Source organism: Falco punctatus (genome assembly GCF_963210335.1).
Source record: "Falco punctatus genome assembly, chromosome: 5".
NCBI classification, from domain to species: domain Eukaryota; kingdom Metazoa; phylum Chordata; class Aves; order Falconiformes; family Falconidae; genus Falco; species Falco punctatus.
Genome location: NC_137584.1, coordinates 74132115 through 74159828, shown reverse-complemented (window position 1 = coordinate 74159828; position 27714 = coordinate 74132115). Strand labels below are relative to the sequence as shown.

Genomic DNA, 27714 nt, shown 5'->3' with positions numbered 1-27714 from the left:
ATCGCAGCCTACAACTTCCTCAAGGGTGTAGCAGCAGAGGGAGGGGTGCTGATCTCCTCTCTCTGGTGGACAGTGACAAGACACAAGGGAATGGAATGAAGCTGTGTCAGGGGAAGTTCAGACTGGACACGAGGAAAACGTTCTTCACTGAGAGGGTGGCCGGCCACTAGAACAGGCTCCCAGGGAAGTGGTCACAGCACCAAGCCTGCCCAAGTTCAAGGAGCATCTGGACGACATTAGTCACATGGTTTGGTTTTAAGTAGTCCTACAAGGGACAGGGAGTTGGACTCAGTGATCCTTATGGGTTCCTTCCAACTTGTTATACTCATAATTCATGCACCTAACACTGATTTTCCCCAGCACAGTGCCTGGTGCCTGCAGCAGTGGTCTCTGCATGAGCATCCCCTGGGTCCCTGCCATGGGAACTGCTTGGATCCCATCAGAGACCTTCTGCAGGTCAACACAAAAAGCAGATGAATGTGAACCTGCACCTGGCAAGTGGTTGGAGGCTGGCAGTGCCTGTGGCTGGGGTAGCAGTTCCTGCACAGAAGCCTGCCACCCAGGTCTGTGCACAAGGGTCTTGGTCTGGCAAAGGCTCTGCCCCAGCATTCCCCACCTGCTGCCCTGCAGGTGCCACAGCAGCAGGGATGGATTGGGGCAGAAGCAACAAGATCTGCCTGCAAGTCCCTCTTCCTGCAAGTTACAATGTAGGAACATCCATGTCAGTGTTTCCAGCCTCTCTCCAGGTGCCTTGGATTGCCTCATGCACCAGGCCTGTGTGTGCTTCCCAGGATGCTGCCAGGTTTCTTTTGCTGAAAATAAACCCACCTCCCCAAAAAAAGACTGATGCCTTCGGCTATTTACAACTCGTTTTGGCTTGCCAAAACCACATCTCACATGACTTGCTATTATTTCAGGCACAAGGCTCACCAGGTTGATGGACTTCACTGATTAACTGGGATTCAAGGGAAGCAAAGCATATCAGCGCCATGGCCATCCTACCTGCAAATCCTGGCAGGAACCAAACCTCCCCCTCTCACTCCGAGATGTATAAACGCATGAAAGATGAGGAGGAAGGCAGGCACCCAAATCACTGTCCCTCTGTATTACGTACTGAACTGTGAGGCTGACATACAGTTGCATACATGGTAGGTGTATTGAAAGTTGCAGCTCCTTAGAATAGCTCCCAATACAATCCACAGTGTCTGAAAGACATCAGAGGGACCGCAGTCTGCATGAATGCCTAGACAGGAGCCTCGCAGGCAATGTCAACACAGCAAAAACCTCTCTCAAGGTTTCCAGGCTCCAGAAAAAAACATCAGTAAAACTTTATTTACATGCTCACAAATGCTGAGAACTGCTTAGGGTTCCTGACACGGGAAGTTTTCCCGAATTACTCAGTATGAAAGAAGTGGGGGAGAGGCTGCAGAAGGACTTAGGGAGACACACTTTCACATGCACAATGCATATAAGTGCAGGGATGTTCTTGCAGCTTCCCAAGAGAGGGACTGGAGGTCACCAGCAGCAGGGGAGAGCACTCCTGGCAGTAGGGCTCCTGGCACCTGTGCCTTTCCTGGCATGAATTACCAGCCTCTGAGAAAAATCTAATGGCAGCTTGAAGACCTCAAGCTTGGGTGTGCTTTCAGTTTGCCTTTTCTTTCTTTATGCTTTTCTTTTATGGTTGCAATGCCCCTATCTTTTTTTTCCAGGAAAATCATATTTCTCCTTTTAGGCTCACCCACCCTTTCAAATAGAGGGCACAAACCACATTTCTCCTTCAACTGCTGGGGATCAGGACAAGCTGAGGTCAGTTACTTGGTGCACCTTCCCATGCTGCCTGGCTGAGCAATTTGCAGTGCACAGCTGCAACTTGAGCGGCAAGTGCTGACAGGGCTGGGCCCTTTGTGTCCCTGCTTTGCAAAACTTAAGGAGGGCGGCAGAGGGGACTAAGATGCTCCTGTCCTCAGGTGTCACCAGTCCTCTATGCAACACCTCCTTGAACAGGTGCTATCTTGAGGACAGGAGACCTCCCCTCCCCTCTCCTCTCTCCTCTTTTTTTTTTTTTTTTGCATGGAAGACTGGCATCTTTAGTGCGGAGAGCTGAAGTATCACACTAACCTGCTCAGAACATAATTACAGGTAGCCATACTGCTTCCATGTGCTGTTCCTGTCTTCACTAGGGTGCTGGCACTGAGGTGGCTAACAGAGAAGCTGCAGGACTGAACTTCAGAGAGTTCTCGTCTGGGTGTGAAGACACAACTTGCCTCTCTAGCCTTGGGGTCACTCCCAACCACCAGCCTTCATTTGGCTTTGCATTTTCCAGCTCAGCCCTGCGATGGACATTGCAAACACACTTCTCCACTGCATGTGCTCTCTTTGTACAAAATGTCTGTTTCCTACCAGTGTACTCAGGTGTGGCATCAAATCATGCCATGTTTCCTCCCTGCCAAACTCTCATGCTGAGCCCTGAGGTCTCCCGCTGCACTTGTTTGTGTCTTTCTTCCCACCAGGAGATGGGCCCAGGGCAGCGCACAGGCATTTTGCAGATTTCTCTAGCTGGAGACCTGGGCAAGTAAGCTGGGGCAGCCCAGTGTGGCAGGTGAACACAGGGAGACAGCAACAGCTCAATATTTAACTGTCTGCATTACTGATTACAGTGAAGGGCTGGCAAGGTAGGATGAGGTGAGCTGCAGCGAGCAGTGCAGCCCGAGTGCCCTGCCCCTGCCCTTGTTGGACCCGGACCCAGCCAAACTGCAGCGGTACCTGGCTCTGGGCCCTGCAGACTCTGCTTGAACTGAGCATTTATTTATTCCTCATTGAACTGGAAGACCCCTGACATACATTCAACGCCCAGTGCTACAGAAGACAGATGCCAGGGGAATATTGGTTTCCTGACGAGGGTAACTACTTCCAAGCAGACCAGAGCTCACGTGCTGCTGTCTGGTGCTGAGCCTAAACACCAGCGTCGGAAGGAGAGACGGTGCCTTGCGCAACAGACTGGAGCACACGCTAGGAAGGCCTTTGCTCTTCGGGGGCAGCCTTGCTGACAGCAGCCAGGACACTGCCAGGGCAAGCTAAAGCCTTTCTGTTCTGCACAGCACTGCTTCGTTTGTGTATGTACTGTGCAAGAAAGGGTTCCCCACTTACTGGGACCTAAACGGTGCGCTAGCCAGTCCCTTATAGGGAGAACTGCTAGAAAAGAACCCTCATCTCGCCCATCAGAGGAAGACGACAAAACAGACAGCTGCTGTACTGGAAACCACTAAACAAGCAACTAATGCGAGCCAAACTGAGACTGTAACCAGAGCAGGAACTACACCGGCTGCCCTGCTAGTGCCACTGTCCAAGGGAACTGCACCAGGAGAGGCAGCCTCCCTACCACAGCTTTGGTTTGAAGTCTCCCACAACTGACCAGAGGCAACAGTTTCAGAATCAAGGTCACTGAGCAGAACGGAGTCACAGTCCCAAAGACATTCAGTTGCTCGTATTAGCGCTGTGCGTTATGAGCGTGACACAAGTGGGGCTTCTCACTGAGAAGCTTTAGGATTGCTCCTGCTCTTCTTCTAGGGCTTTACTTCCGGCCTCGCTTGCGGCTGCTTTTTGGAAATTTGGCTCTCCGTGCAACTTGTGGCCGCCCTTCCTCACTGCTCACGCTCTCATTGTCCACCCGCCGGGGACGACCTCTCTTACTTCTCGTTTTTTCAACTCCAGCAACGGGGAGCTTCTTAGCAGCCAGGGTCCCAGTACTCTTCTTTTTGCCCCGGGTCAAAGGACGTTTCTTCCGTTGCTTCCTCTGCTCTTCTCTCTGGCGGATTTTCATTAGCTTCTCAAAGCTTTTGGTGGTAGTTGTGTTCACATCAAACCAGTCCTGGAGGGTTCAGAAGGCAACAGGTTGGTACCCATGGCGAACATACCGTATAAAGCCTATCAGAGCTTATAATAAAGCTGCCTCCTGGGACAAGGGCTTCCTGAAACCTGAGATCTGGAAAGGCAGCTGCCTAACAAAGATCTGCTTCCCGATGTTCCTCCTCAGGTGTTGCCCTGTCTCAGAGGATTCAGGCTTGATTTGGCAACTGCCTGGCTAAAGGCATGGAAAAGGCTGAAGAGCTGAACCGAGCAGCAGCAGCTTGGGACAAGACACGTGAAGCAACACGCCTGTTCCCCAGACCAATGCGTGTTTAAGCAAACCAAAGGCCCCGCCAGTCTAGGACCCTGTCCCTAGCAGTGAGCAAGGAAAAAATAAAACAGGGCAAGCATCCAGCATTTCCTTCCCAAGACACCCTCCCCCCCTCCGACAGCCTGGGGTCAGAAGACTTCCATTCTGCCAGTCTTACCTCAGCATGCACAGAGTTGATGTGATACTTGACCCCACTCTCTGAAACGAACTCCTTCTCACACAGGAGACACTTGTATTTACCAGCCACAAAGTCTCCCTGGCACCAAAACAAAAAAATCCATCACCACTTGCTGCCAAGAAGGCTGACGCGCCTATATATTGTATTTGACTCTTGCTCAGACACAACCCAGTAGTAAGAAACTCTTGCTCCTACCAGACAATGCTTTAGCTACAGGAGCGCTGACCTTATGCGCCGGCTATGCCCACAAAGCGTACGAGTGCTCTGTGAGATGTTACAAGGTCTCTGGCACCGTACCTGGAAAAAATGCTCTTGTAGCTCTGAATCTACAGCTAGGACTGCGGTTTCACCAAAAGGCAGCCCGTTAAGATGCCTCCTCCTTGCCTCAAGCAGTGCTTGCAATGGCAACCCCGTTAGCACACAGCAAAGCCCTCAAACTGTGAGGAACTCAGATCAGCAGATGGCTGGGCAACAGCTTCAACAAGGAGACAGCTGAAGGACAGGGACAGTCCGGCTATCGGTATAACAGACAGTGAGGACAGGAAGGCTACCAACCAAGGTGCACGTGCCGAGGTGAGATTTGAGTCCCGAGACGCTGCCGTATACAGACTCACAACCCTGAAACGGTAAAAAAAGGGCACGTCAGCAAAACTCAAGTTAAGAAATCACTTCTTCCCACACAACAAAGTCTTGTTCTCCAGAAGACAATTCCAAAAGGGATAAGAGAGGCAGGGGGAGGGAGACACCGAGTCCCACAAAGCCAGAACGTTTCTGCTAAAAGGACCATCAAAAGAGACATAAGCTTTCAGCAAGTGAAGTGTTTCTGAGCGCATTTCGACATCTCCAAGAGACTCCTGTCACAGTTACTTTCACCCTCTATTAAAGCCTGAGTGCAACGACAGAGTTTGCGTTCTGCCTAAAGTGCAGCAGAGATTAATTTCAGGCAGAGCACAGGGGCAAGAACAAGACGCTTCAACCTCTCCTGCCCTGCTCACGTCCCTAGGGGCACTGCATCCGCATCAGCGGTCTCAGCTAAAGGGCAGCTTTGCAGGCCTGCCCCGCGTGGAGCGTTGGGCATCACCCTCGCGATACTCGGTCCCATGCAGCCGACATCCCAGGCACTGAAACAGGAGGGAGCTGCAAGACATGCTTCTGCGTTACCTGTCGGTGCAACAGGACAGCTGCTTTCTGGAGACAGCTCCATACACAGCACCACGTTGCAATTCTTACACTTGGAAATGACGCAAGGCTGAAAATTGGGGAGAGAGGGATGGGGATGGGGTAGGGCAGGGGGACGGCATTGTTTCTACCTCCAAACCTGGATGGAAGCCGCCACTTGGCTACCTGGCAGCGTATGTCCCCCGCATCACATCTACCACCGTCTCCACCAATGGGGACTTTTCTTCTCAGTGGATCTGACTGGTGGCTGGTGCGTGGGATTGTAAGAGACCAAGCGCACATGCATAAGCGTCCCTAGAGCAGGACAACAGCGCCATGCAAGAGTCTTCTGTAGCTCGTTTCCAGCTTTCAAAAGAAAACTTAATTGCTGTGCCAGACACAGCTCCTCTACTCTTACATTTCCATCTCTACTCCTCCCTGCTTCCGTAATTAGGTTTAGTGCACCTGCTAGACAGGCCGGGGCCTGACATTTTGCTACTGCTCAAACCTCCAAAGGGGCCGGCTCCCAGCTGGATGGGAAAGCTGTCCAGTCTGACACCAAGTTACTGGCTCTGAAGCAGACAAACACATCCCCAGAGGCATCACCCCTCCAGCAACAGTCCAGACAGCGTCTTGGTGACACTAACCAACCGTGGAGCAGAATTTGTCGCCCACAGCGAGACAAACTGCAATGTCAGGGTTCTGGAAAGCTGTTGGCTCACACAGACCTGAGATCTGTCCCCTTGGAGGCTTCAGAAACACTTCAGGATTACCTGATTTGGGCAGTGGACTCTTCGGTACATCTTTATCTCCGTTTTCCATTTGCACAGCACGTCTTGACTAAAGGTGGGCAGTCCGGGACGAGTATATTTCAGCTGAGATAAAGAGACGGACTTGAAAGCTGGAAGCAGCGTTGGCTACGCAGAGTGCCAAGTATGGCCCTTTCTCTCCCAGGCTGTGAGACAGAGGTGCTATTTCTTGTCCTGCGCTAACAGCCAATCCTTTCCTGTCTCACTGACTCTCCACAAACATAAGTGAACCTGGAACACCCCCCACCAAGGCCAGAATCCCCAGACTTTGACTACAACCATCCCTCTAACTGTACTTACCCCGCCCAAATCATGAACCACCCTTTACCCTTGGGTTTCCCTTACAGCCTAAAAGACGCTCCTGGAAACTCTGCTGCCTGAAAAACTATGAACTATCACTGCAGGGCAGCAGCGACCTGTAGCCTACGACTTGCCAGCAACATACTGCCTACAACTGCCTTCATTACTTGTGCCCACTGAAACTGACAGCGATACGCCTGGGAAGTCATTATAGCCTGCCTGGATGAAATACTTACACCACAGCAACTGCTGCTGTAGCAACACTGTAATCTAAGACCAGGGAGAGCAACACCTGATCCCTCCCACAAGACAGTACTTCTTCAATACTTGCTTTCCGTGGGCCACTGAACACTGGCAACACTGGGTAGATGCCAGCGCAAGACTCATCCAATGTGAAGAAAGACTCAGACCCTAGACAGCATTTCTACCTTCCGGTCATCCGGAATCAAGTCCTGCAGAACTTTTCTCTTCGGCCACTCTCTGGCCAGCTCTTCTCCAGCTAGCTCATGGAGATAGTAGATCGCCGCCTTTGCAGATCTCCTCTGAACTCTGCCCGTGTTGTTTGGCTCACCTTTTATTTCCTTCAGGCTCTCTGTTCTTCTCTCCTCATGGAGGAAAGGGACCTGCAATGAGGGCCAAAGAAGGTGAGCCTCCTTCGGTAGTTCCCACTTCAGTTACACTAAAGACTGTCAAGAAATATTCTGCCAAATCCCTCACAAAAATGCTGCTGCGGCTGTGGTTCGCTCTCACAGGCACAGGACAGAGGCGCACCCCTCTAGCGAGACAGACCCCCAGATCTACTCAGAGCGGTCACAGCACTAAGGCTCAAGCAGACAGTTCCATGCAGCCACTGGTCTTGAAAGGATCGCACCGTTCCCTCTAACGCCCTCATGGACAACAAGCAGAGTACTGCCTGCTCCGCTCCAGTGTTGGGTCTTCCAAGAGCAAAAGAAAAGCACCTCACAGGTTACACATGTTGGCGCCATTCTTCCGTGGAGCAACAGTCAGGCTGGGGAAAGTTTACTGCTGCCACGGTGATTCACTATCAAAAACTTCATCCTAGTCATGGAACAGCAACAGCTGCTGCTAGAAGGAAAGTGTCAAGGACACAATACTCCAGAGAGACAGAAAAACACAAAGGTTTGCCAGGCCTAAGTACCCACCCGACCAGCAGACAAAAGCCTATGTGTGCTGCACGTCGGGATGGCTCAAGTACCACCAGGCTATCGGGATAACTATGGCCATTTGCACTTACCGGCCCATGCTTAGATCGCAGATGGTAGACAAGTCCTGCCTTTGATTTGTATGCTTTTCCACAGTGATGGCACTTCATAGCCATTTTCTCCAGCTCAGAAGCAGCCTTCCCACATTTTTTAACATGATACAGGTATCCCATTATGGTCGTGAAGCTGCCTGTGCAGCCCTGCCAATGCAGAAGAAAAAGGCATGGAAGAAAAATGCTCGCCAAGTGATCACACGCCCACTGTGCATAGGATCCACAGCTTGCTCACCAAAGTACTGGCACTTTTCCTGCCACACCAGAGACCACGAGGTAGCAAACCTTAACGTTCACCTGTTCAGACGGACAAAATCTGGGAGAAAGAACTGGCTCAGATGGGAGAAACTGTTTCTTACAGCTTCTTTGTAGGTAGTGCGCAACAGAAAATGTCAGGATGTGGACTGAAGAAGCAAGGTGTAAAATGAGGATGCACAAAACGGGAAGATTGAATTCAGATACAAATGCGGGAGGTGGGCAGAAAAAGAGGGAGCTTTTACACTTGGTTGGCCGGCCAGACTGTCTAGAGCAATAGCAACACTCGGGTAATGGTAAATAAAACTTTCAGCTCCTCCCAGGATACAGCTATTGCCTCCTGCTGCAGTGGAGGACAACAAAAAACCCCAATGGCTCCAGCAGATGTCACTTACTAGAGGATCTCCTGACACTGAATCCAGTGATCAACTTGACACTGAGCTTGGGAACAGAACAAATCAAACATGCATCAGCCAGGTTTTAATATTCTTAGATGTATCCATCTAAGGGAGGCCTCCATCCCCTTCTCTAGCTGTAGCCAGTCTCAGTACTTTCAAAAACCAGAGACACGCTCACACAGTTAATTATGTGTAAAACCATCTTCCCAGCCATCACAAACAACTGAGGAAGAGCAGAAGCACACATTCATAAAATGTGTTTGGTGCACACAAGAAACAATGCAGTGTCCTCTCGATCCCCCTTGAAGACACCAACACATGAGATACCCAAAGAGCTCCAGCTGACCCCGCTTGAGCACAGGGGTTGAACTAGGTGACCTCAGCCGGTTCCCTTGCAGCCTTAACCATCACCTAATGCTGTCAGCAGTTTATAATACTGTTGCAAGTTAACACGGTTCTCCTTTAACTTCTTCCTCCCTGACGCACTCCACTGAATGCATTTATAAAGTCATACCTTTGCTGAACCTACATTTACAGGCAAGCGGACAAGGCAGCAGAACAGAGCTCCAGGTCTTTGAGGACCCCTTCCACAGAGTGCAAGAGCTCTCGATCCCCAGGTGTAAGGTGCCTGGTTGTGTAGGGTTAGAGTCACAAAGGCCAAAATGTGGCCAGAACTGAACTTGGCAAAGGACACAAAAAAGAAGAAGGGCTACTCTAGGTATGTCAGCCAGAACACAAAGGTCAAAGAAAGCGTAACCCTGCGATGAACATGACCGGCAAACTGGCAACAACAGACAAGAAGGCGGAGGTACTCAGCAGGTTTTCTCTCAGTCTTCACTCCTGCCGCACCTCTCGAGCGGATGGACCTCAAGGCGAGGACTGGGGGAGCAAAGTCCCTCCCGCTGGAAGAGAAGATCTGAGAAGGTCTGAGGCCACCTGAGGCACCTCAGCGTACCTAAGTCTACGGGACCTGATGAGACGTAGCCCAGAGTCCTGAGGGAACTGGCTGATGTAGTTGCCAAGCTGCTCTCCCCGACACCGGAAAAGTCATGGCAGTCAGGTGAAGTCCCTGGTGAGCGGAGAAGGGTAAAACTCCCATTTTTAAAAAGGGTAGAAAGGAGGACCCTGGCAACTACCGACCTGTCGGCCTCACCTCTGTGCCTGGCACGATCACGGAACTGATCCTCCTAGAAGCTACGTTAAGGCACATGGAGGACAGGGAGGTGATTCCAGACAGCCAGCACGGCTTCACCAAAGGCCAGTCCTGCCTGACCAACCTAGTGGCCTTCTGTGATGGAGTGACCACACCAGTGGACAAAGGAAGAGCTATGGATATGACCTCTGTGGAGTTCCGTAAGGCCTCTGACACGGTCCCCCACAACATCCTTCTCTCTAGATTGCAGAGATACGGATTTGGTGGACTACTCGGTGGGTAAGAAACTGGCTGGAATCTCACATCCAGAGAGCAGTGGTCAACAGCTCAGTGCCTGGGCGGAGATCAGTGACGAGTGGAGTCCCTCAGGGGTCTGCACTGGGTCCACTACTTTGTCAGCGACACAGACAGTGGGATCGAGTGCACCCTCAGCAAGTTTTCAGACGACACCAAGCTGAGTGGCGTGGCTGACATGCCTGAGGGATGGGATGCCATTCAGAGGGACCTGGACAAGCTCAAGAAGTGGGCCCTTGCGAACCTCATGAGGTTCAACAAGGCCAAGACCAAGGTCCTGCGCCTGGGTCGGGGCATCCCACGGTATCAGTACAGGCTGGGGGATGAAGGGATTGAGAGCAGCCCTGCCGAGCCGGACTTGGGGGTACTGGTGGATGAAAAACCGGACACGAGCTGGCAGTGTGTGCTTGCAGCCCAGAAAGCCAAGCGGATCCTGGGTGCCATCAAAAGAAGGGTGGTCAGCAGGTCGAGGGAGGGGATTCTGTCCCTCTGCTCCGCTCTGGCGAGACCCCACCTGGCGTGCTGCGTCCAGCTCTGGAGTCCTCAGTATAGGAAAGGCATGGACCTGGTGCAGCGGGTCCACAGGAGGTCCATGAAAAATGATCAGAGGGCTGGAACACCTCTCCTAGGAGGGAAGGCTGAGAGAGTTGGGGCTGTTTCACCTGGAGAAGGGAAGGCCCCGGGGAGACCTTACTGCGGCCTCTCCATACTGAAAGGGGGCTTACAAGAAAGATGGGGACAGACTTTTCCGTAGGAGCTGTAGCGATAGGACAAGGGGTAACAGCTTTGAACTCAAAGAGGGTGCCCTCTGACTAGACTGAAGGGAAAAAAAAATTTTACAAGGCCGGTGAAGCACTGGCAGAAGTTTCCCAAAGACCTGGTAGGTGCGCCATCCCTGGAAACATTCAAGGCCAGGCTGGACAGGGCTCTGAGCAACGTGGTCTAGTTGAAGAAGCTCACTGCAGGAGGGCTGGACTAGATGACCTTTAAAGGTCCCTTTGAACCCAAATCATTCTACAATACTCTGTCTTAAAACATACCTAGGATCTTGAAATAAATCCAGCTTTAGCCAGCCCCACAGCAGACCCAGCAGAACTCTCATAATGTTTTATATTCATGCATCTGCCGCTGTTTAATTCAGAATACTTAGCACAATGCAGCTTACCTCCCTCGTACACTTGAGTTTTCCCATACGCTTCAAAACCTTCCGAAGGCGGTCTCGCTCAAGCTGCTCATCCAGTTCTCCTCCCTCCTTCACAACTGGCTAAAGCACAGCAGAAAGATGAAAGAAAAACATAGGGGATGCTCAGCATTTAAAGCTCTTCTCACAGGGAATTCACTAGTCAACACACAACCGAAGGAGAGCTTCCAAAACAATTACATCTCTGCAACTTAGGATTTTACAAAAGTGTATCTAATACAATGATCACGGTCTGTCTATATCCCAGAACAACCAAATTACCTTTAACGGGAGTAAACTGCCTGAAAACCACTTTGCAGATAAGCATTCTAACATTTAGATAGCTATCTAGGAACAAAACCTTGCTAAGAAATGGTCCCAAGCCACAGCTGCTGGGAAGGACAAAGGTATGTATTTCCATAATTACTTTGGTCCCCTTCTGCCTGTGGGAAGTACTTACTCATCTCTGTCACGCACCTTTAACATTTCCTGGGCCTGCCATTTCCACTTAGCCCAGCTAAAGCTAAGCCGACTAACTACCTGTAACGGTTATTCACCTGTGCGAAACTATAGCTCAAGTTCTTGTCTGTTCTCTCTCCAATGGTTGCTGTTTATTATTTCCTACACTACCTAATAATAATGTTACGCTTGGACTGAAGAGAAAGTTAGAACAGAGTGACAGACCTATTCCTCAGGGTCAGAGCGTGATCCCTGGCCTATTACGTTTACTAATACAGCTGTAGGTTCAGAAACCACAGTACTGAGAACCACGTAAAAAAGAACAGTAACCAATTATCTAACCCAGGGGTCCTCAAACTACAGCCTGTGGGCCGGATACGCCCCCCCAGGGTCCTCAATCCGGCCCCCGGTATTTACAGACCCCCCTGCCCAGGGTTGGGGGGGGAAACCAAGCAGCCGCAGATGGCTTCCTGCCACTTCATCCGCGCACCGGCCCCCTGGTTAAAAAGTGTGAGGACCTCTGATCTAAACCCTACCCAAACTTCCCAGTGACCTTTTCAAAAGTTCTAATTCTTCACAACTGCAACAGGAGACATCGCCCTCTTTAAAGTAACAGCAAAGAGGAAAAGCAGACTGTAGCATTCCTATCTTTACAGTAAACACAGACAAGAACTAAACTGCTGTTTCTGCTTTTTTACCTTTCAACTTGTAAAGCACTGAACTCTAGTCCGTTCTGGATGTAGAAAAACAGCTTTCTAGCACAGGACTGAAACTCGCAGCCTAATGAGCAATCATTTTTTTTCTCATTGAGAATGCTGTTTACCTGTGACCGTATAACCAGCCTAAACACAAATTCACCCCCTCTTTCTAAGATGCAGGACGGCTACCATCTCTCCTAACACTCTCCTGTTTTTTCAGATGTTAAATCTCACAGGAAAAATAACAGGCAGAGAAGACTGCAGCAGCTACATCACAGGAAAAAACCACCATGCTCTCTTACTGTGTGTGCCGGGGAAGGAACCCAAAACTCTCTTGCCTGCAGGGTTTTTAGATGCACAGCAGTCATGTTACCTGATTGTTATGGTCTGCCATGACATGGTATTTCATCCCTCCTAAAGACTTCAGCTGCTTCCCACAGTGATGACATGTGAACATTTCCTAGAAACAAACAAGGACACGGTGCGTGCAACTGTAAGCTAACCAAAGCAGTGGGAGACGCTTTGGGGGAAAGGAGCACGAGAGCAGAACATTTTGTTTGTGCCTGGTAACTGCCCATCAAGAACAGAAGAGATTTTAGGGAGCCTAACATTCAGGGGAACAATAAAATAGCTACACCTTTGTTCACTACCCCAAACCGCCAGCAAAAGGCTAAGCCAGAAGCACCAAGCGCAGCCTCTTACACGTGTACAAAGGACTCTCGCTTAGAGACGTGATGATGAGATGAAACCCGTTCTAAATGCAACACAAAACAGCGTGCAGGCAGCAAGCTGAAGAGGATTAAAGAACACGTTGCTCATCTCTCGTGTTCCTACCTGCCTGCAATTTACCATATGTTTCTTCAGTCCTTCTACAGTCTTCCTCACCACAGCCCGGCATGTTGGGCAGGTAACTCGGCCTTTGTCCTGAATTTCCAAAGACCACCGCTCTTCCATACTACCTGCCAAAACAAAAGGTTTGCAACAGAACTGCAAACACAGCATCTTTTTTTTCCCCTTCGACTTGCACAATTAATCCTAGAAGGAAACAGGTCACACGCTACCAAACTCGTGTCCAGCTACACTTCAATAGCTTTAGCTCATTTGCAGCTTCCAGTGTGCCATGGGACGAGGCACACGTCACTCCTTTTGGGAGATCGTTTAATAAAAACTCTTTAATCCTACCATCTCCTTGCAAGGAGTGTTCTTCCACTTGTGCAGCAGAGATTTTTCATCCATTCACTTGTAGTTTACACAATTACTTCAGCATGCACAGTAAACTCTCCTTCTGGCAAAAGGGTTTCCACAGTAGAAGCAGCCACAGGTGTGACCAAACAGTTTCAGACAAAGTCCACGGTTCGCTTCTACTAACCAAATCTTTAGCACGCCACTTACGTTAGCCAGCCACCTTGGCACCAAAAGTGAACAGAGCTACACCACCGGGCCAAGATCCTCAAGATACAGCCAGGGAAAAGTACCCTCTGTGGCACAGTCTCCAGTTCCTGGCCTGTTTGTGAAGGGCCATACGCCACAAGGATTATAAATTACTGAAAGGGGTTCTGGGAAGAAAGTGGCTTAGCAGCCATCTGCCCAAAGTCTTATCATCAAAAGATCTAAAGGCTTTCCCCTTGGCCCAGTAGTATCAGGGAGGGGCTGCCCCTCCCCAGGTGGCTGCGGGAAAAGCCTGTGAATCAGACAGCACCGGGCAGAAAACTGGGCTATATCACGAGTGCTGTGAGCAACACATCCCACGTCATTCCACCTGCTGAGCCAAGGCTAACGCTGTTCTCCTAGGACGGACTGCTTGAGTCTCTGCCTGCCAGGTTACCACAAGAGGTGACTTGGCAGCAACAGCGACGGAGTTTTTCCTGCAAACACACTCTGCTGAGTAAAAAAGTATACATATTTTTGCAAGCTGTAGAGTTGAAACTATTTCAACGGGCTTTTGCTCTCTTCAGAAAGCAATTCCCCCTTCACCGTCCCACTGTGCAGGGGTAAAACCACCTGGAACTACACTATTAGGCCGTATGCAGTCCCTCCAGTCTTGCTCTGCAGTACTGACACAGCGCCAGGAGGACAGCAGCCAGTTCTTCCTTGTCAACAGTACAGTGAACAACAAGATGGAAACACCAGAAACACAGCTGTTGCTCAGATTCAAATCCTAGAAAGAATCACCTTTATCTTTCAGCTGCCTCGAGGTTTAACCCCAGCCGGCGACAAAGTACCACCAAGCCACTCGCTCCCGCCCCGGCCCCACCCAGGGCTGGGGAGGGGAATCGGGAAAAGGGTCAACCTCAAGGGTTGAGATAAGAACAAGTTAGTAACTGAAAGAAAATAGAATAAAAACTAGAATAAGCATAACAACTACTGGAAGGAAAAAGAGGGAGAAGCGGAGAGGAATAAAATCCAAAGGGAGGGAAGTAAGAAATAACTCTCAACAACCCCCAAACAAGCGATGCTCACCACCCGCTGGCGAATGCCCAGCCAGCCCCCGAGCAGCACGGAGCAGGCCCCGGCCAACTCCCCCCAGTTTATGTACCGAGCACGACATTCTGCGGTGTGGAATATCCCTTTGGCTAGTGCGGGCCAGCTGTCCTGGCCGTGTCCCTTCCCAATTCCTTGTGCCCCTCCAGCCCTCTGGCTGGCAGGGCCCGAGGAACTGAAAAGTCCTTGACTTTGGGATAAACACTACCCAGCAACCACTGAAAACATCAGTGCGTTATCAACATTGCTCTCACACCAAAGCCAAAACACAGCGCTGTACTAGCTCCTAAGAGGGTAAGTGACTCCATCCCAGCTGAAACCAGGACACGCTGCTTCATTAACAGTTCTGAGCAACTGCTGCTTCTTCTTACCTGGGCCATAGGCTTCTGGTTCTTTCTGAACACAGGGGCCTTTCGCTCTGGAGTTCTGTTGCGTTCCAGCTTGCTGTTTTTTTCCTGTTAGAACACAAACAAGAAAGACCAGAAGACTTAATTTCGCGAGCCTTGTTACAAAAAAGCAGAGTCTTTTTGCTAGGATGCTGCTACTCAGCCTGCTGTCTCAAAGCTACTCATTCGGAAATGTTCAACGGTTTTTTTGTTGGTTTTTTTTCTTTGAAGGAACGTCAAGATTATGTTCCCTACTCCCTCTCAAAATCCATAGCTACTTACAGCTGCAGGCATTAGCCCCATCCAGGTATCTGCTATCTGTATGGTTGTGCATACACACAGCTCAGGGGATGGGAACTCTTCACACTGAAACATCCCCTGTTCACAGTACGGCTGAGCCAATCTAACGACTTGTTGGCAACCAAATGGGACAGTCCCGTTCCTCTACTCATTCCTGTCTTCTTTAGGCTAAACAACTCTTATTGTTTCAGGATTTTCTCACGGGGTTATGTTTTTTTGCTCTCTTCTCCCTGGTCTCTTCAGCTGGTCCACACACTTCCTGAACTGCAGTGTCCACTGCTGAAGCAGCACTCCAAGTGTGACCCTGCATTAGAGCACAAGAATTACTTCACATGCCTGACAGTCTGCATCTCTGCCCAAACACCTCAGCATGACATGTGCCTTTGCCGGAACAAGCATGACGCTCTTCGTCCTTATTCAACATTTGAGCTGCTATAAATCTCAAGCCCTCTTCTGAAGAACCGACACCTAGGATGTTGCTCTTTGTCTTTCAGCTGCGCTAGTATTTCTTCCCAACTACAGCGTCTTTAAGTTTACACACTATATTATATGCCATCCTGTTTTTCAAACTGCTTCTCTAACATCAAGACCGCTTTCAATTTCAGCCTTTTCTCCACCGCACTTGCCATCCCTTTCGGCTTTGTGCTGTCTACATATACTTCCAGGTCCTTGGTGACAAAAACAACGGTTAGAATCGAACCTAGGACAGACAGACTGCGAACCATCATTCTATACTTGTTTCTGTTTCACAGAAATCACAGCGATGTTACGGCTGGAAGGGACCTCCTGAGATCACCTAGTCCAACCCCTGTGTTCACGCAGGGTCAGCTAGAGCAGGCTGCCCAACAACACGTCCAGTCAAGATTTGAGTACCTCCACTGATGGAGACTCCACAACCTCTCTGGGCAACCTGTGCCAGGGTTTGACCACCCTCACAGTAAAAAAGTCTATCCTTGCCTTTGGGTAGAACCTTGTGTGTCTTCATGTGTGCCCGCTGCCTCTTGTTCTGTCAGCGAGCACTACAGAGAAGAGTCTGGCTCCCTTCTCTTCATTCCCTCCCACCAAGCGTTTATACACACTGGTAAGATTCCCCCCGAGCCTTCTCCAGACTGAACAGTCGCAGCTCTCTCAGCCTGTCCTCATAGGAAAGATATTCCACTCCCTCGATCATCTTTGCAGCCCTGCACCAACCTCTCTTTTGTATCAGGCAGCCCAGAACTGGACACGGTACTCTGGTGCTGAGCAGAAAGGAAGGATCACCTCCCCTGACCTGCTGGCAACGCTCTTCCTAAGGCAGCCCAGAATGCTGTTGGCTGCCCTTGCCACAACAGCGCGTCTTGCTGGCTCAAGGCCAGCTCGCTGTCCTTCGGGACCCCGACGTCCCTGTCTGCAGAGCTGCTTTCCACAAAGTTAGCCCCCAGCATATGCCGCTATGTGGGGTTATTCCTGCCCAGCTGCAGGACTTCACACTTCTCCTTGATGAACCTCAAGAGATTCCTCTCTACTCAAGTCTCCGGCCTGTCCAGGTCCCTGTGAACAGCAGTACACCCCTCTCATGTACCACCGCTCGTATCACGTGTGTACGTGCTGAGGGTGCACGCTGTCCCACTGCCCAGGTCATTAGTGAAAATCTTAAACAGCACTGGCCCCAGCATCTACCCCTGGCGTACAGTGCTAGTGGTGTGCCTCCAACTCGACTTTGTGCTGCTGACCACAACCCTCTGGGCCTGGATTTTAAGCCAGTGTTCAAACCACTGGACCGTTCATCTATCTAACCTGTACTTGGCCAGTTCACCGCCGAGGATGTCGTGCAAAACAGCACCAAAAGCCTTACTAAAGCTGAGGTGAACAACATCCACGACTCTCCCCTCATCCGCCAAGCTAGTGACCTCGTTGTAGAAGCCTGTCAGGCTGATGAAGCAGGATTTGCCCTTCGTAAATCTATGCTGACTACTCCCAATCACCACCTTGTCCTTCATATGTTTGGAAATGATTTCCGGGACGATTCTCTCCATCGCCTTCCCAGGGACTGAGGTGAGATTGACCGGCCTGTAGCTCCCCAGATCTTCCTTCTTTCTGTCCTTGAAGACAGGAGTGATATTTGCTCTCTTCCAGTCTTCAGGAACCTCTCCCAGGTGCCATGACCTTTCAAAGATAATCAAGAGTGGCCTCACAATGACATCAGCCAGCTCTCTCAGCGCTCAGTACAACCCGTCAGGCCCCATGTAACTTCGAATCATACAATCACAGACTCATTTAGGTTGGAAAAGACCTGTCAGATGCATCGAGTCCAACCGTTACCCCAGCACCGCCAAGCCCACTGCTAAACCACGTCCCCAAGCGCCACATCTACAGGTCTTTCAAATCCATCCAGCGGTGGGGACTCCACCACCTCCCTGGGCAGCCTGTTCCATACTTGACCACCCGTTCGATGAGGAAACTTTTCCCAACATCCAATCTAAACCTCCCCCAGCGCAACTTGAGGCCGTTTCCTCTTGCCCTGTCACTTGTTACCTGGGAGAAGAGACCGACCCCCGCTGGCTACAGCCTCCTCTCAGGTAGTTGTGGAGAGCAGTACGGTGTCGCGTGTGTCCCCCGCTCCCGAGTCTCCTCTCCAGACTAAACACCCGCAGCCGCTCCCCATCAGACTGGTGCTCCAGACCCTTCCCCAGCCCCCTGCCCAGCTCTAGACACGCTCCGGCACCTCAGTGTCTGTCTGGGAGTGAGGGGCCCAAAACCGAGCCCAGGACGTGAGGTGCGGCCTCGCCAGTGCTGGGCACGGCGTGACAATCACGTCCCTAGTCCTGCTGGCCACACTATTTCAGGCACAAGCCAGGATGCTACTGGCCCCCTGGGCACGCTGCCGGCTCACAATCAGCCGGCTGTCGACCAACACCCCCAGGGCCCTTCGCGCCGGGCAGCTTCCCAGCCACTCTCCCCCAAGCCTGTAGCGCTGCGTGGGGCTGCTGTGACCCAAGGGCAGGACCCGGCACCGAGCCGTCTCCGGCCTCATACCATTGGCCTCGGCCCATCGGGCCAGGTCCCTCCGCAGAGCCCTCGAGCAGATCTACGCTCCCGCCCAACCTGGCGCTGTCTGCAAACTGACTGAGGCTGCACTAGGGCCCCGCATCCAGACCACTGACAAAGATACTCAACAGGGCTGCTCCCAGCACCGAGCCCCGGGGAACACCACGCGTGACTGGCCACCGGCGGGTTGTGACTCCATTCACCACCACTCCCTGGGCTCGGCCACCCAGCCAGGTTTTACCCGGCGAACAGGACACCTGTCCAAACCATGAGCAGCCCCTTTTCTCCAGGAGAATGCTGTGGGAAACCTTGTCAAAGGTCTTACTGAAGTCTAGGCAGACGACACCCACAGCCTTTCCCCATCCACTACAGCGGGTCACCTTGTCACAGATGGAGATTAGGCTAGGCTAGCCAAGCAGGACCTGCCTTTCATAAACCCACACTGACTGGGCCTGATCATCTGGTTGTCCTGCACGTGCTGCAGGATGGCACTCAAGATGATCTGCTCCATAACCTTCCCCGGCACCCGAGGTCAGACTGACCGGCCTGTAGTTCCCAGGATCCTTCTTCCGGCCCTTCTTCTAGGTAAGCATCGTATTTGCTAACTTCCAGTCAGCTGCGACCTCCCTGATTAGCCACGACGACGGATGGTAAATAATTAGGTAGGTCCCGTCTGTTCAAGCACTCTAACTTCACCCTCCTTCACCCAGTGTAAGGCTCCCTTGCTCAAGACCCTCCCTCTGGTCTCGGGCACCCGGCATTCCTGAAGGATTCCTGTAACTCATCAAGACTAAGGCACAGGAAACCCCGAGTACCTCAGCCTTTTCAACATCATTTGTCACCAGTTCCCCTGCCCTCTTCAGCAATGCACTCATGCTTTCCCTGGCCTTCCATCTGCTGTTCACATACTTGTAGAATCCTTTCCTGTCCAGATTCAACTACAGGTTGCCCTTGGCTTCCTTAACCTCATCCTTGCAAGGTTGAACGGCAGATGTATACTTCTCCTGCGTCACCTGCTCCTGCTTTCACCACTCGTACACTTCCTCTTGCACCTCACCACTGATTATCGATCCTCTGAAGGCATGAAAGGCCTATGATGTCCAGCTTTCCCCCACCGCCACCCCTGCCCCGGCCTCTGTCTCTGCGGTAAAAGAGCATTAAAGTGGTCGGCTTTGGTTTCTCCTCAACAAACCCGTATTGCTGTTATCATCTACTCATTCATCTCCAGAGGTTTACAACTAAGTTCTCTGATTATTTAGTCCAGAATCTCTGGGGAAACTGAAATGAAGCACACTAGCCTGTACTTCCCCTGCTTCCTTTCCTCCCACCCTTTGCTGGACTTTGAAGAGACTGAAATTACAACAATCATCTCCCACTGTAAAATCAAAACTAGCCAACTGGCTCCTGTAACAAAACACCTAGAATCCAAAATAGAGTTGGAAGACAGCAGAGGATAGCGTTTGGGCATGGAGGAAATCTGAAGCGCCTGGAGGCTTGCAACTAGGAATTACAAGTTATTTGTATTACCCGAAATCTTCTGCTTCTTCTTGGGAGAGTCCGGAAGATCTTCGCCTTCCCCTTGCTCGGACTTCCTCTTGCCTTTCAATAGTACTTCTCCTGCTAACGAGTAAGAACAGAAACGCTTCACTTTCATCATTCCCTCTGGGTAACAGCTTTGAGCCTGCTGCTGCCTCAGCTTATCCTCGTATTCAATACTCCAAAAAAAAAGGGGGGGTGGGGTGTGTGCAGGAAAGTAGATTTTGTAAGGCACCTGGACAGCAGTGAGCTAGAGACAGCCTTTGGACTCAGTAACATCTAGGTACTCCACAGCCTGCGATCCTTGGACACAGCAAATATGCAAGAAACAGTGTCACAGCACGGCCTGGGAAAATAACGCTCCTCAGGAAGTGAGCCAGAAGGTGCGAGGTTATGTCATAAAAAGCTCATCTGTGCGCACACACAAAGTAGCACAGAGAAACAACGGCTGGTGGGAACCCCAGGTAACATCCTGGCTCCCCTCCCTCTTTCCAGGCCTATCAAAGGCTTATCTCCACGACCACAGACAAGTACAGAAGCACGACGGCAGGCAGGGGAACACAAATGATGGTCTCAAAGAAACAGACACCTTCTTCCCAGGTCTGTCCCAGGACACCCACCAGGATGAGTCCCTGGGAACCACCCTCTGCAGCACCCTTGGGGAGCGGGAAGGGAAGGGAGCAGGGAGAGGGGAAGAGTGTGGTGTTAACACCTACGGTTAGGTGACACACGGGATGCCAGCAAAGAACAAGTCACGGTGACACAGGACTGGGATGTTTAGGAGTGGGATCAAAGGAAGGGAAAGGCTGAGGATTACCTGATTTGGGGAGGATCAAGTGCGGGAAAGCAGAGGTGTAAGACGATAAAAAGGACCACTTGCTTGTACAGGTGGTTGGTCTGTACACAAGCCTGCTCATGCCTGACACCAAATCAGAGGGACCAGGGGACAGCAGTGTCTGAGCATGTGAGCCTGTCTGTAAGGAGGTCTACACCAGCAACTGGCGTGGCTCTGCAGGCCTCAGGGGCCAGCATGTCCACGCACCAGCAACTGAGTAGGCCAGGATCCAAAGGCCAGATACAGAGCAGAGCGAGCGTTTAAGTCCAGCTACAGGAGAGATCCACATTGCACTTGTGCGTGCACACACAAACATACACATACCTATATACACGCACTTCTTTCATATGCACGTTTTGTATATGCTTCTCTTCTCCCACCAACACATCTTCATCCTGATCAGCCAGACAGGCAAACAGGATGGAGGCTGTTGGGGCTGTTTGTGCGAGTGCTCAGCGCGCCTCTTTGCGCTGGTCCGTGTGGCTGGCTGCGTGTACAGGTGGCAGCCCTGTGTTTGTACCTACAGCAATACGCGCTTAGCCTCCTTACTGGTTCGACCTGGGGGTGTGGGGCTGCAGCAGCCTCGGTTCTATCAAGGCGCCAGATTCGGCTCTCCCCACAACAGGATGGGATACACATCCTGACTTAGAGGCGAGAAGGAAGTACACTAAAGAAGAGCAAAGATTTGGCTCTCCCCCACACGAGAAGGTTGGAAAACAGCTGCCAGGCTGGGAAATCTGAGCGTAGGACCCAAACCACTCCAAATCCAAAAACAGTCAGTGACAAAAGTGAGAAAAGAAATGAAAGCATCCTTAATAAAAAAAAAAAACAAAAACAACTACCAACCACAAAACCCATGCCTAATCCAGAATACTGCTGAATGAACCCTTTTCTACATCTTTAGCGATGGTTGTTCTGGTTTTGAAGCTCTCAAAGCATCGTCCTGATACGACTGGCAGAACCCTCATACACACCTCTTCTACAGATAAAAGTAGGTTCAGTCATAGAGTCATTGATTTCAAGAGACAAGTCACTCAAAAGGAACCGTGTAACCTCAGAGAATTTCACCTATACTTCTGCAGTGGAGGAAATCTATTTCTCCTGATGCATGAGTGGCATTACCAAGCTGGGAATCTGTGGCATGTCTTTCAGAAGTCATCTAAGCTCTCATCAAAGAACCACAGAGAAAAACAGGTTTGCATCGAGCCAAGAGCCACGAGTACCTTTATTTTCTGAAGATTTGTTAATGCTGGTTTTTACTCCTCTCGTTTCCAACCAGTAAGCAGGCCTGCGAATGGCCCGCTTGCTTCTGGACTCTGCACTTCCGTTCACTCGACCCTGTGGTGAGGCGGAAGACACGCTGCTGCCTGTCTCATCGCAGTTACTGCTCAGTCCTAGGACAGTAGTTTCCACCTCCTCAAAGTGCTTAGACCTGGAAAACAACAACTCAAAATCCTGTGTACAGGTATGCATACATACACGCACAACCACAATAACCGGACAGACAGCACCCCTCGCATCTTCCCAAGCGCTCTAAAACTCATCGCGCAGTTCCCCGAATCGCCTCGATTTCCTGAACTGAAAAGTGCCACCCCAAATGTTATCTTTCAGGACGTCTTTTTACAGAATGACATTAAAAAGCTTTTGAGAGGAACAGAAAAAAAAAATAAATCCATCCTGCCTCAAACCTCCAACTTCGGAAGCAGGCACAAGTTAAACCCCGTTTAAAAATACACAGTTGTCCTTCAGCAACCCGAGGAGAATATAGGACTTCTTCTGCAGCCCAGCGTTACAAAAGAGACCTCTTCCATCCCACAAAGGGCAAGATCTCCTTCAGTACCTATTCTCAGAGCCAGAGCTGACACTACACAATTAAAAGACTTAACACTAGAAAGAATCTGAACCAGCAAGGGCTTTCAGCAATGGAGACAGCCTTACAGTAGATCCTACAAATCGCACTACATGAAGATGAATTTAGACAGACAAGCCAGCAGCCGCGATTTTTCTTCCTCGAGATCAGACGGAACTTGGCTTCGCTAGTCTCAAGTATTTCTCAACAGCCCTGAAATGCCTGGACATTTACACTACTGTAACACGACAGCAAAACGATTAGGCGTCAAAGCAACACAGAGAGTATCTATTCTCTGGGCAAATACCATTAACGTGTGAGAGGAGAGAACAGAAAACAAACACTTGCCAACGTATCCCAGTGCTGCCAAAATTCACAAACTGAAATAAGTAGATCGCTTAACGATGACGGTGATGGGCGTCCCAGCAATACTCTCCCACGTGCCGGGTTGTGGAGTTCACACGTTTGAACGCATCCGTGCTAAAATCAGTAGGTGGGAGGCGTTGATGGTACCAGGTCAGGTCAGTATAGACTATGTTTAAGAAGGTACCGCAGAAGGACGGGGAGAGGAATTCTCTAATTAAAGCCTTTCACAGTTGCAATCACGCTCAAAATACATAGATTTTGGAACACCGCTTGGTCTCAAACATAAAATATTTATCTTCCCAGTGCTAAAACCCTTTTGAAAACAATCAATGAAAGCTCATACCCCTTTGTGAAGTGTCAGAAAAGCACTTTTCCTACAAACCAATGAGCAAAGTCAGTTGAGACGCTCATCACACAAACCAAAATCATCGCAGCTCTGAAAATTCAGAATATCGTGCACAGACCAGATACGGTTTTCCAAGAGGAATCCCTCAGCTTATTTCTTGCCCTCCCATCAAACCACGCAAGAAACATTCACATACCTTTTGTTTCCCAGAGACCTCTTGACCTTCTGTTGCCTGTGATGTCCAGGCCTGCCGTCCTAACAAAGTAAGAACAATTTACATTAGTGGCATAATTTTTCTTCTTTATGCACGTTTCACCGTTCAGTTAAACACAGTCACCTGCACTCTGAGGACGTGCATACCATCCTTTGAAAAGGAAACCACTGTTTTCTGCAACCAGGAAGCGTTTAAGCTGTTCAACTCGCAGATGAATTACGACTGGCATCAAAAGAGGGATACGCCTCGCTACGCTCCCCACACGAAAGCCCATCCTTCCCCTTGCAACGGGGCACGAGGGAGTGTTCTTTGTCTCCAATGCGTCCAGTGGTACCTGCTTTCTGCCCCAGACTTGACCACGCTGTGGGAAAATCACCTTGAGGGGGGCAATTAGAGAAAATGGGGTCCTGACAGAAGCGCCATACTCCAGAAAGCTTTTTTAGGGTAAAATACAGCTGTCGCTTGCAGGATGCTTGGCATGCACGGAATCTACATCACCACAGCTCCCCAAGCAACACACCCTGCCAGCTCAGCACATGCTGATAAGTGACGGAGGATGGAACAGACACCGCGGCCAGGCTCTGTTGTGCTATCCCGCAGGAACAGCAACTTGATGGCACCACACAGTTGATAAGCTGCGTACCAGTTGTTGCATGAAGAACCCACGAGATGTCCGCGGCCAGACAACCACTGTGGCAAAATGACTTTCTTCAGATGAAATAATCTCATCGTAATACTAACGCACACCTCCATCTCGAAGTTACCGGCCTCCAAGGAACTGCTACACCTCACTGGGCACCCGATACAAGTTAGTAACCACAAAGTGTATGCCTGGAGTTGCTCAAGCTCCACCTAAATATGACAGAAAAGGGCTAGTCCTGGACTGAAATCAGTGCAGGCGGGGAGGAGGAGGGCAGGGGGGATTGCTGTCTAAACCCCTGGATTACCCGACTCCGATTCAGTGTCCACAAAGCTAGGTCAATCCGACTCACCCTAAAGTTGGTACAAATGAAGGGACTTCTAACCAAGGCAGTCAGCCTTGGGGAGGAAGAGACACACAGAACAGACAGTGCAAAGAACACCGTCACCTAAGTTACGCAGAAGGAAGCCTTCGCATGAGGGAAGTACTCGCTAGGAGAGAAAACAGGACCCGAAGGTGTTGCAGTCCACTGACACCAACAGAAAATTAGCTGAAAATAAGATAAAGCTAATTGTGGTAGTGGGAGATCGTCACCTCCAACTCAAATAGCCCCCCCCAAAAGAGGGCAAAACCCCACCTGAGGAGCCCACGCAGTTAGTAGAGAGCTTCAGCAGTGCTATCTCCGGATGCGTACTAATTTGCATTAGAAGCGAGAAGCTTGTAACCAATCCTATGTACGATAAATGAATATGCAATACACTACGAAGTAAAACAGGTGGGCAGATGAGGGGAGAAGTTAGGGAAGACTTCATCCTAACTTCTGGGATCCGTCAACAGGCTGCACCCGTCTTCTCCCCCACACGGACGCCAATAATAAGACAAAGTAAGAACTTGACCTTATGTGTGCTAAATAACTAACTCATGCTAGCTGTTATTAGTGATTATAGTTTGGTTGTGTATGACTCCAAGCTCACTTTTGCAGACAGTCTCTATCACCAGCAATCACAAACCCCAACCGGTCACCATCTTATATGAGTAAAGAGTGTTATTCCGGAAGCTGTTAGCGTTAATCCTTTGTGGACGCTAGCAGTAACTGGCAGCGGGTAAAATATTCGTGGGCAGACCCACCAAGGGGTCCCACCTGCTGTTGTTGGCGTGTTCCCCTGAACAAGTCGCTCAAATCGCCCTCCGATCCAGTGGGACTGTTTGCTGAAGGGTCCCTGTAACGGGATGCTGACAGACTGGTCAGGCACAAGGGTCCCAGCTTTCCTGGGGCGCTGACCTAACACTAGGCGTCGAGAAAAATCTTCCCCCACGCCCCCATGCTTCACGTGACACACACGATGACAAATGGTTTAGATCCCAACTGACTAGCTTTTACATGGCACTTGTTTACACGGCACAAAAATCAATGCCCAGCAGAAGTATATGAAATGCCAAAGACGTAACCTAGGAACAGAGAGTATTTTGCCAAATACAGGAACTGGCTAAGAAACTTCGGGGGGAGGCGGGTCAGCAGGGAGAACATGGCTTAACTACCCATCGTCTTTACAGGAAAATGTAATGCACATTATCAGCTGGACCATGCCATGAAGTTAGTTGTTAGAAAGAAATGCTACATGTTTTCTGGGGAAAACAGCACACGGGGATATGACAGAATCGGAAGAAATCGTAAAACTGCGATGACTCGTCAGGAGGAGATGCTGACAAACTGCGGGTGCTGGAGCAGAACTAGGGAATGGGCAGCTTCCAGGCAAATGAAACTCACCACTAAGAAAACAAAGGCACTGGGAAAAATATAACTTTCATCTGTCTTTTATGCTCTCGCCATCTCATCTGTACACAGGAACAAGTAGCAGTTCACTCTTCCCAGGACCACAGTCAGTGAGAGACAGCCCAGCCAACAGCTAAGAAACTCAGCAGACGGCAGCGACATCAACTAGATGAATCCTTAAACCGTGACCACAGAGCGTCAGACGGTCCTTGGGTCTCCAGCCCCAGAGTCTCTGCTCACGGGAGGCTCAGGGGAGGAGCAGGAGAGAACGCCACAACTGCTCGACCAATGACTTCACGGTCCTATTTGGGCTTCTCTGGAAGGAAAGGCAATGGGATCTTTGCGCCTGTATTACTTCCAGGCAGTTTATGCGCAGCCAAGAGCGGCGGCTGGGAAACCCCTACATCGGAACCATGGAGAAACCTCACTGAGGAGCAGCTACAGTAACAAACCAGGCCTGCGACGCTGTAATGAGAAAACCGAGCAGACGGGCAGGCGCAGCCCGCTGCCATGAGCCGGCCTCACCTGCCACCTGCGGGACACGGGTGGCTGACAGACACGGCACATGTTTTAAGGTGGTTTGTGGGGATTTTTCTTTCCAGGAGTAAAACACTTTGCATAAAAGCAGAGACCTGTCTGAAACGTTTCGCTCCCGGTTAAGGAGAGGCAATCTAAAAGGGAGAGCAGGGATGAGCCGCCGAGGCGCCCTCTCCGGGAAGCTGACAGCCGCAATCCCGAAGGGGCCTCCACAGACAGCGCCGCCGAGGCCCGCGGGGTTCCCACCCGCACGGCGCGCTGCCCACGCAGCACGCAGAGGCCCGACGCGCACGGGCAGCGGAGCGGCCAAGCGCCCCGCCGCGGCGGGAGGAGGCAGGCAGGCGCTCGGCGAGCGGCCGCTGCTGTGGCCCGAGCGCGGGCGGCGGCGTCGACGGCAGCCCCCGGGGCTCCGCGCTGCCGCGCCTGTCCCGACCCCGCGGGACACGGGAACGGCTTCGCGTCCTTCGCGGGGCTCCCGGCCCGCGGCCCCACGCGCCGCCGCCTCCCGCGACGGAGACCGTGCGGGCAGCACGTGCGGCTGCCGCCCCACTCCGGACCCGCCCCCCGGCTTCAGCCTCGGCGGGCGGCTCTCCGGGCGGAAAGCGGGCCTGAACGCCGCCGCCGGCTCTCCGGGCGGCCCGCAGCGAGCCCCGCTCGCCGCCCGGCCACGGGACGGGGCGCGGCCCGCGGGCGGCAGCGGCGCAGACCGGGGCCGCTCGGCTACTCGGGGCCGCGCCGAGCCCACTCTGCGCCCGAGCCCAGCGAGACCCTCGGGGCGAAGCGCGAGTCCCGCCGGCGGCGGCCAGCAGCACCCCGGGCACTCACCGGGCCGCCGCCGCTCCGCATGGTGCCGCCGTCGCCGCCACGTCAGCACGCGCCCCGCACGGCCGCGGGGTCCCGCCCTCCCGCTTCCGGCCGCCTCCTGGCGGCGGCCGCCGGCCCCGGGCCCCGCGGGTGAGCGCTGCCGGCGGCCCGCGGGCCCCGCCCGGCGCGGCGAGGCCGTAACGCGTACCCGGCCGGCAGCGGCACTGGCGGCGGCGGCGCGGCGGCCGCGTCCCCCGCGCGTCACGGCGGGGCGCTGCCGGGCC

The 27714-nt window shown here is 51.6% G+C and overlaps 1 protein-coding gene across 1 annotated transcript; it reads right to left on the bottom strand.

Annotated features, from left to right (window-relative positions):
• Positions 1-1304: 1304 nt before the first annotated feature.
• On the bottom strand, positions 1305-27592 carry LOC308064219 (zinc finger protein 512-like). Its single transcript, XM_080388305.1, is given in 15 exon segments — positions 1305-3576; positions 3578-3868; positions 4335-4433; positions 4911-4973; positions 6287-6388; positions 7051-7245; positions 7878-8045; positions 11164-11262; positions 12709-12795; positions 13170-13294; positions 15188-15271; positions 20057-20146; positions 22124-22332; positions 23658-23716; positions 27452-27592. Coding segments are annotated over 15 exon segments (1728 nt in total). The 5' UTR covers positions 27473-27592; the 3' UTR covers positions 1305-3540.
• Between the last annotated feature and the right edge of the window lie 122 nt (positions 27593-27714).